Here is a 10,226-nt window from a genome sequence, read left to right on the forward strand (position 1 = left end):
GTTGCCAAGCAAATAAAATAAGCGACTTCGGGATTGTTTTTTTTCCCCCAAAGTCGCCTGCGAATTTAATCGCTTGCGGTTTTTCGGCCTGATTTTTAACAAGTATTAGCTTATTTGGGCTTATTTTCCTGTCTTTGCAAGTGTGCAGAAGGTACTTTCTCTTTTCTTCACCTTCATTTCCTAATTATCGTGTCCACCTACTGCGTTGTTACACTCTAAATGTATGTGTAGTGGGACGCATTCATATATATGCTTTTAAAGAGCCAGTGCTCTCCTTCGTTCCTCTCAAAGAGCTGTTTAGAAAACACCATACCTGCATAGTTTGATCCCAAACACACAAAAACAGTTACCAATTGATAAGAAAAGTTGGTTTTGCATAAGTCTCTTTTAATAACTGGTTACAGTCGGTTGTAGCTTGATTCTATCTACACTTGTGTTGAAACGTTGTAAGCAATTATTTTTCTGTCTCAATACTAGACATCAGTTTTAGGTGATATTACAAATTTGGATATAGATAGTACCAGTACTAAGTTGTTCAAGGGGGAAAAATGGCCAGCTCAATGTGCATACTTAAAATTTTCAGGATCATTAAATGACATCTTTGAAGAGAACCCAAATTTTACAAATACAGGAGGATGACGGTGTAACAATACTAACTGATATTATTGTTGTGTCATTCCCTTAGTCCCTTTTATTACATAAAACATGTATATTTGTAAGCAATAACAAATAAGAGAATAAATGATTTTGTGGTAGCAAAAAAAAAAAACATTGATCTAATCACTAAAGTATCAATCATATACTGATACCATACTTGGTATTATTATTGTTGATCTTTGCATCGATCCCCAAACTTTGTTTATATTCAAGGGCTCCAGCTTAGTGGTTAGCTGTGCATTTTAGTATCTTATTACAGTGTGAAATGGTTTATGTTTACCTATTCCTTGTCCTCTAGTCTTCCAGTGACTTGGAAAAAAAAAGTTTATTTGCTGTGATGGAGGCGAGGATTAGTAATTTATCAGCTGCACTGTGGATGGACATTAGCCGCTAGCATACTAGCAAGGGCACCACATTGCGCCTTCGTTCGCTCTTCGCGATCAAAATTGCGTGACACAGCTTGAATGTGTCATCAACATACATCGTCGGCCAAATTCATCCCCGTGAATGCGTGGGTTCCCTCCGGGTATTCCGGCTTCCTCCCACTTCCAAAGACATGCACCTGGGGATAGGTTGATTGGCAACACTAAATTGGCACTAGTGTGTGAATGTGAGTGTGTCTGTCTATCTGTGTTGGCCCTGCGATGAGGTGGCGACTTGTCCAGGGTGTAACCCGCCTTCCGCCCGATTGTAGCTGAGATAGGCGCCAGCGCCCCCCGCATCCCCAAAAGGGAATAAGCGGTAGAAATGGATGGATGGATATATCGTTATATCATGCAACTCTAGTGACCTGTACGTAGCTGTGCGCCTTAAAAAATATCGATCATTAAGGGGTGTGGAAAAAAAAATTATTTACTTCAAAATTGTGATTTTTATTTACTCCAGTTTTAAAAAGATTCATAATTGTTTTAACCTCAATAGGGATGGGAATCAAAAAGTGTATCAATTCTTTGGAATCGCTTACCATTTTGTCGAGCGATTCTCTTATTGATGCTTCCGGGTGGGTATGACGTCATTACGCAACGTGCGTACTGCCTAAATAGGTTATACTTGTGTAGCGCTTTTCTACCTGCAAGGTACTCAAAGCGCTTTGACACTATTTCCACATTCACGCATTCACACACACATTCACACACTGATGGAGGGAGCTGCCATGCAAGGCCCTAACCACGACCCATCAGGAGCAAGGGTGAAGTGTCTTGCTCAAGGACACAACGGACGTGACGAGGTAAGTAGAAGGTGGGGGATTGAACCAGGAACACTCATGTTGCGTAGTGACGTCAGATTTCAAGATGGCGATGCCTGGTCGAAACAAACACTAACATTTTGCAACAAAAGATTGCAATAGCGCTACTTGTAATAATTATAAGGCTGCTATTTCATACATTGGAGGACATACAAGCAATATGCTGAAAGCAGTTATACACACAGCATGCAACATTTAGAAATTAAAGTCACGTTTTTGAACAGCAGTAAAGCTAGCATGTTATCTCAATACAACAGGTAGTAACACTGCCTATCATGTTAGTGCTATTATTTCTTAAACTAAAATGCATGTCCTCTAATTTAGTTTAGCGTGACAAGAAACAGATTCTGGCAGGCCATACTCTCCCCCGTTCACGTCTGCCGCTAGACGAATGTTACCTAGTAGCGACTAAGTTTGTGGTCTATTTGCCGGAGTCGACGCTCCTAATTTTCTGGAGGTTAATGTTCAATTGTAGTCAGAGATACGTTGCATGTTTTCCTCCCACCAGATTTCCTCTGAGTCATTATATTACACAGGTGAAACTCAAAAAAATCAAATATGGTGTCCAAGTCCATTCATATCAGCAATTAACTTCAAATGTGAAACTAATGTGTGATATTAACTCATTGCATGCAAAGTGAGGTATGTCAAGCCTATACTATCATTTTAATGATCATAACATACACATTTTGAAACCTCCCCATTTTTTGAGATTTTCAATTCAAGGTTTTCATAAACTGTAAGCCACAATCATCAAAATTATAATCAATGAAGGCCTGACATATTGCACTTTGCGTGTAATAAGATAATATCACACCTTTCTAAATGTTATATTCTTCTGTAATTTCCACATATTTGTTTTGTTAAATTCTACATAAGAATATTTATTACATTTATGTTGTTTTAACTATTTTTTTCTTCTTCTATGCTATGTATGTGGCCTCACTGTAGTCTTTCTAGGGTAATGTTACCTGTAAACTAAACAAAATTGAGGCTGATCCACCTTTTTTTCTTTTTTTCCAAATGATAATCGATAGAAAGGTTAAGGAACTGGATCGTGAAGCAGAATCAAAAGGAAATCGAAAATGGAAAAATCTTATCAATTCCCAATCCCAAGTCTTTTTTTTTTTTTTAAAGGGCCCCATTATGCGAAACCAACTTTTCCTACCTATAGGTACCTGCTGTTCTGCATCTGGGAACTGCATGAGTCCCGAAAATTTTAAATCAAACTATCGAGGCATTGCGAAGATATTTATAAAATCATCTTTACTTCCACCAAATGAGCGGTTTTGAATTTGCACAACTGGTGACGTCACATTGGGAAACCCTTTAGCAGATTATGCAAATATGGTATAAATGTACCCATAGTGCTCTGCGTGAGTCCACCCTTGAAGTCTGCGCTGTAGTTTTGATTAGATTTGATTAGTTTATTTCAAAGGGGACAATGCAATTTCATAAAACACATGACTACACACGGCTAAAAAAGCCAGAAATAGCCAGAAGGCTAGTTTTCATCTGTAGTAGTCAAGAAGATCCTTCTTTTTTGCTATCCTCCTGTCACAGACTGGCTTGTACATGCACATGCATCCTCCGCTGTTGCCATGTCTAATATTAAGTAGTGTATAGTTTCTATACTGTATCTATCAGTACACTTGCAACGGTGGAGCTAAAAACGAAACAAAATGGGTGGGAAGAAGACGCAATCAAAGTGGAGGCACGTAAATTAGACGCATTCTGAAGAGGCGGTCAGAAAGTCATCTGTAAAACATAATCCATGCTAAATTTTGACCAAAAAAAAACCCATTAAATGTAAATAAGTAAACCACAAGGAAGTGTTTTAAATGTAGAAAAATAAACAAATAATAATTAATTGATTAAAAACATTAAACAAATATTGATAATAGTAATGTAGCTTTTATTATTTCTCCATTATTGTATGTTTATCTTCTCAATTGATTGTACATGTATATCCTAAGTGATACTGTAAAGCTGGGATAGAGTTGCTTTATTTACTTGTATTAATCGATAAAAGTCTGTGATTTTTGTAGATACAATTTTAAAAAATAGTTTTTTTTAGGCTAACACTGTGCGTATAAGTCGTATGTTTTATTATAATTTATATTTCAAATAATGGTGGCGACTTGTCCAGGGTGTACTCCGCCTTCCGCCCAATTGTAGCTGAGATAGGCACCAGTGCCTCATGCGACCCTAAGGGAATAAGTGGCAGAAATGGATGGATAGATATTATTTTATGAGAATTGTGTCGAATCGAGACTCGATTCTGAATCCAATCGTCACCCCAAGATTTAGAATTGAATAGCCCATAGATTTCCAACTCTATTGTCGACTATGCTGATAATCTTACAAATCAGATTCGACCATGGAAATCCGAGCTACTAGCGGCCTTGGTTTTAAATTCAAAATGCGTGAAAACATACTGTAATTCTGCATAGAGGAAAACACTTGTGTCAGTATATTATGGACCTCTTACATAAGCCCTATATTTCATTCACACAGTGCCTTCTTGTTTCTTGGCAACCACACTGTCAGAAATGAACGGGTAAAAAAAAAAAAAACAGGTTTGAAGAGTGTAGCCAGGACTCCCTAATGTGGCAACTTGCATAGGCGCCGATCCGGTGGGTGCACAGGGCCTACAATGCCGAGCACCCACGTGGGATTGATGGCAACCTTCAGTCTTTAAAATAATTTTGGTAAAATCAATCTTGTTGTAGTTCATTTTTGCTGGCCCCACTATGGACTGGACTCTCACACTATTAACTAAATCAGGGGTCATCAACACGGTGCCCGCGGGCACCAGGTAGCCCGTAAGGACCAGATGAGTCGCCCACTGGCGTGTTCTAAAAGTAGCTCAAATAACAGTACTTAGCAGTGAGCTGCCTCTATTTTTTTAATTTTATTTATTTACTAGCAAGCTGGTCTCGCTTTGCTCAACATTTTTAATTCTAAGAGAGACAAACCTCAAATATAATGTGAAAATCCCCAAAAATGTTTTGAAGACTTGGTCTTCACTTGTTTATATAAATTCATTATTTTTTTACTTTACTTCTTATAACTTTCAGAAAGACAATTTTAAAGAAAAAAATACAACCTTAAATATGATTTTAGGATTTTTAAACACATATACCTTTTTACCTTTTAAATTCCTTCCTTTTCTTTCCTGACAATATAAATCAATGTTCAAGTAAATTTATTTTTTTTATTGTAAAGAATAGTAAATACATTTTAATTTGATTCTTCATTTTAGCTTCTGTTTTTTCAACGAAGAATATTTGTGAAATATTTCTTCAAACTTATGATTAAAATTCAAAAAAAATATTCTGGAAAATCTAGAAAATCTGTCAAATCAAATTTAAATCTTATTTCAAAGTCTTTTGAATTTCTTTTAAAATTTTTGTTCTGGAAAATCTAGAACAAATAATGATTTGTCTTTGTTAGAAATATAGCTTAAGTTGAGTTGGAGTTTATTTTGAACATGCGAACATAGCTTGGTCCAATTTGTTATATATTCTAACAAAATGCAGATTCGATTTTAACCTATTTAAAACATGTCATCAAAAATATATATTTATTGTGAAAAATCATTAAGATGATCAGTGTTTCCACAAAGATAAATATCATTAATTATTAATAATAACATAGAGTTAAAGGTAAATTGAGCAAATTGGCTATTTCTGGCTATTTATTTAAGTGTGTATCAAACTGGTAGCCCTTCGCATTAATCAGTACCCAAGAAGTAGCTCTTGGTTTCAAAAATGTTGGTGACTCCTGAACTAGATCCACTCGACGTCCATCGCACCGGTCGCCCAAGGTTTCTCATTGCAGACCATTGGGTTGAGTTTTTCCTTTCCCTGGGGTGGGATCGGAGCCGAGGACGTCGTTGTCGCTTGTGCAGCCCTTTGAGACACTCCTGATTTAGGGCTATATAAATAAACTTTGATTGACTGCGTGAGGGGCTTCACGGTGGCAAAGGTGCATCTGCCTCACAATACGAAGTTCCTGCAGTCCTGGGTTCAAATCCAGGCTCGGGATCTTTCTGTGTGGAGTTTGCATGTCCTCCCCGTGAATGCGTGGGTTCCCTCCGGGTACTCCGGCTTCCTCCCACTTCCAAAGACATGCACCTGGGGATAGGTTGATTGGCAACACTAAATTGGCCCTAGTGTGTGAATGTTGTCTGTCTATCTGTGTTGGCCCTGCGATGAGATGGCGACCTGACCAGGGTGTACCCCGCCTTCCGCCAGATTGTAGCTGAGATAGGCGCCAGCGCCCCTCGCGACCCCGAAAGGGAATAAGCGGTAGAAAAATGGATGGATGGATGACTGCGTGAGTTCCCTTTTGGGTACTCCGGCTTCATCCCACCTCCAAAAACAAGTACCTGGGGATAGGTTGATTGGCAACACTAAATTGGCCCTAGCGTGTGAATGTTGTCCGTCTATCTGTGTTGGCCCTGCGATGAGGTAGCGACTTGTCCAGGGTGTACACCGCCTTCCGCCCGAATGCAGCTAAGATAGGCTCCAGCATCAACCGCGACCACAAAAGGGACAAGCGTTAGGAAATGGATGGATGATTGATGGACTTATTGATTGGCGAGTTCGGTCCGTTTTACAAAATAATAAAGCCACAAATCATATGGGATGTTAACTTCGCTGAACGTCTATATATATATATATATATATATTTTTGGAATACACACACACACACCGAGGCAGAAATGTAGATCGGCGCCAATGGTGGCAAGTGTAACATCTGAGTCACATATCGCAAATATATAGTTAGGTGCCATTACTCGACTATATTCATGTGAAAGTGAGGCGGGGTACTCACGCTCTGGTCTTGGGGAAGCCCATGGACAGCAGTACGTCCAGAGTGGAGCCATGTTTGACGGTGCCTACCCGATTCTGGCGCTGCCTCCGCGGGGTCACTTTGGCGTATAGTTCCTCTTTAGCAGCCATGATTCACCGCTCCATCTGCACGGACGCTCCGTTGACGTATTTTCATTCACTCAACAACAAAAAAAACACACAAGCAACGGTGTATATTATCAAAAAAAATAGTCTCAGGAGGGTCGATTTAGGTGCGCCAAACACTCTGGTTGGTTTTCATCCAGCACGTCCGGACCACCACGTAGCGGGTCAGCCATGGCAAGTCAGCGCTGCTCTTCCGGCCGGCGGCCGTGAGCGTAAGCCACGGTCCCCGAACATGTTAGCTTGGAGTTCGCCTCTCGCATCCGGTCCACGCTGCAAGAAATCAGATGGAACTCAACGCCAGCTTCCTTCCTCCTGCTTCCTTCGTGGGATTATATATGAATGGTTTCTGGCGGGTCTGCCTAGGAGAGCGGAATCGGCAAACCATCAAGTCAAAGTGGCAGTGGTGATAAACGAACTAGACACCCGAGAAATTGGCCGGCGAAAAGGACAGCGACGTGATAAAGAACTACAGCGACATTAGTCAGATGTGTTCGAGGCGGTGTGATGAAAAGCGTCAGGCTGGGGGTGGATGGTGGAAAGAGCGCTTCACACTTCCTGTCTGGGGGAGAGAAAAAAAGAGGGCATTGATGCACATGCGCTGTGGACAGCAAATGAAAAAAGAGCACCGTCACCTGTTGCTATGGTAGAGACAGGTTAACTTCTCTAGGTCTACCGAATTTCCTTGAATTGCCGCCCGGGCGCTAATTAGTTCAAAAGCTTTTCTCACTCCTGCGCTTACCAAAGGCATACGGTAAAAGTAAGCATGCGCTAATTATTTTGAAACCTCTTTTCACTCCGGCACTTACCAAATGCATGCAGTGAAAAATTGAGTGTGATGTAAGCTTGGACCTTAAATCCTACTGAATAGCTCTTAATCTTCTTCCCTTTATGCAATTTCAAATTACCGGTATTGAAATCAGCCTCCTCCATTTTGAAAATGATGACAGGGGAAGTGTCACTCGTGATGACCAGGCGGTAATACTAAGCATGCACTAATTGTTTTGCGAAGCGAGTTTGACCCGGCAGTAATTCAAGGCAGGCGCATACCATATGCCTTGCGGCAATTCAATGAAATACGGTAATTTCTGACATCAATGGATTTGTTTTAGCCCCTCTAACATATTGAAATTATAATTTGTGGATTTTTTTGAAGCAGTGTATCACCACTTCTACTGCATGTTAAATATTGTTCAATCGTGGCAAAACTGTTAGTTGTTGATGTACAACGGGTCACTACACCAGCTCAGTGGTCTTGTGGTTAGAGCAGTAGTTCTCAAATGGGGGTACACGTACCCCTGGGAGTCCGTGAGATTTTTTTTAAATAATCTAAAAATAGCAACAATTCAAAAATCCTTTATAAATATATTTATTGAATAACACTTAAACAAATTATGAATGTAAGTTCATAAACTGAAAAGAAATGCAACACTATTCAGTGTTGACAGCTAGATTTTTTGGGGACATGTTCCATAATTATTGATTTTATAGATTTCTTTTTTTGTGGAGAAATGTTTAGAATTAAATTCATGAATCCAGATAGATCTCTATTACAACCCCCAAAGAGGGCACTTTAAGTTGATTACTTCTATGTGTAGTAATCTTTATTTATAATTGAATACCTTGTTTAATGTTCAACAAGTTTTTTGTTATTTTTATATCTTTTTTTCCAAATAGTTCAAGAAAGACCACTACAAACGAGCAATATTTTGCACTGTTACACAATTTAAGATAATCAGAAACTGATGACATCGTGCTGTATTTTACTTCTTCATCTCTTTTTTTTTCTACCAAAAATGCTTTGCTCTGATTAGGGGGTACTTGAATTAAAAAAATGTTCACAGGGGGTACATCACTGAAAAAAGGTTGAGAACCACTGGGTTAGACCGTCCGCCTTGAGACTGGAAGGTTGGGAGTTCAAACAGAGTCATACCAAAGACTACAAAATAATGTGACCCATTTCCTACCTGCGGGGTCGCGGGGGGTGCTGGAGCCTATCACAGCTACATTCGGGCGGAAGGCGGAGTACACCCTGGACAAGTCGGCACCACCATCACAGGGCCAACACAGATAGACAGACAACATTCACACTCGCATTCACCCACTCGGGTCTGTTTTAGTGTTGCCAATCAACCTATCCCCAGGTGCATGTCTTTGGAGGTGGGAGAAAGCCGGAGTACCTGGAGGAAACCCACACAGTCACGAGGAGAACATGCAAACTCTACACAGAAAGATCCCGAGCCTGGGATTGAACTCAGGACTACTCAGGACTTTCGTATTGTGAGGCACACGCACTAACCCTTGTTTCACCGTGCTGCCCCAATAAAAATAAATCCCTGAAAATCAACTTCCATCCATCCATTTTTTCTACCGCTTATCCCCTTTGGGGTGGCAGGGGGCGCTGGGGCCTATCAGCTACAATCGGGCGGAAGGCAGTGTACACCCTGGACAAGTCGCCAACTTATCACAGGGCCAACACAGATAGACAAACACTCACACTCACATTCAAATCCCTGAAAATCAACTTAACAAAAATGTATATCACAAAACATTATCACATCAGGGCTTCACGGTGGCACAGGGGTTAGTGCGTCTGCCTCACAATACGAAAGTCCTGAGTAGTCAGGGTTCAATCCTGGGCTCGGGATCTTTCTTTGTGGAGTTTGCATGTCCTCCCCGTGAAAGCGTGGTTTCCCTCCGGGTACTCCCGCTTCCTCCCACCTCCAAAGACATGCACCCGGGGATAGGTTGATTGGCAACACTAAATTGGCCCTAATGTGTGAATGTGAGTGTGAATGTTGTCTGTCTATCTGTGTTGGCCCTGCGATGAGGTGGCGACTTGTCCAGGGTGTACACCGCCTTCCGCCCGATTGTAGCTGAGATAGGCACCAGAGCCACCCATGACCCCAGAGGGAATAAGTGGTAGAAAACGGAAGGATGGATGGATTACCACATTAATCGTGTTTGAACAGATTAATTGCACAATACAAACGTCTGCGCAATGATGAGTGAGGGGACTGACTGGTGTGCTCACTGAAAAATAGAACCTGACTGAAATTCAGATAATATACATTTTGAGCAAAACACTGATATGCATTCAAGTAAGACATTTAAGATCTGCTGCTGTGTGACATTCTGACAATAAAATTCCACGTGTGTCGAAATATTGTGCTCTTTTTTTAAACTTAATTACAATTTTGCTCGTAAGTAACATTATCAAAATGAAAACGTGTAATTACTCTGATTGGAAAAAAATATCATTTGACTGCATTCAATTGTACAATTGCCCAACAAAATGTTTTATACAAATGTTGCTAACCACTGTGGAGACACCAGAAGAG

At 40.4% G+C, this 10,226-nt stretch overlaps 1 protein-coding gene across 1 annotated transcript in view; it reads right to left on the reverse strand.

The window, feature by feature from the left end:
• Positions 1 to 7,454, reverse strand: part of ubash3ba (ubiquitin associated and SH3 domain containing Ba) — a 42,664-nt gene extending 35,210 nt beyond the window's left edge. Inside the window, exon 1 of the mRNA XM_061897627.1 lies at positions 6,746 to 7,454. Coding sequence (XP_061753611.1) covers positions 6,746 to 6,873 — 128 coding nt within the window. The 5' untranslated portion in view covers positions 6,874 to 7,454. The remainder of the gene's footprint in view (positions 1 to 6,745) is intronic.
• Between the last annotated feature and the right edge of the window lie 2,772 nt (positions 7,455 to 10,226).

The sequence above is a fragment of the Nerophis ophidion genome, linkage group LG04 (genome assembly GCF_033978795.1).
Source record: "Nerophis ophidion isolate RoL-2023_Sa linkage group LG04, RoL_Noph_v1.0, whole genome shotgun sequence".
NCBI classification, from domain to species: domain Eukaryota; kingdom Metazoa; phylum Chordata; class Actinopteri; order Syngnathiformes; family Syngnathidae; genus Nerophis; species Nerophis ophidion.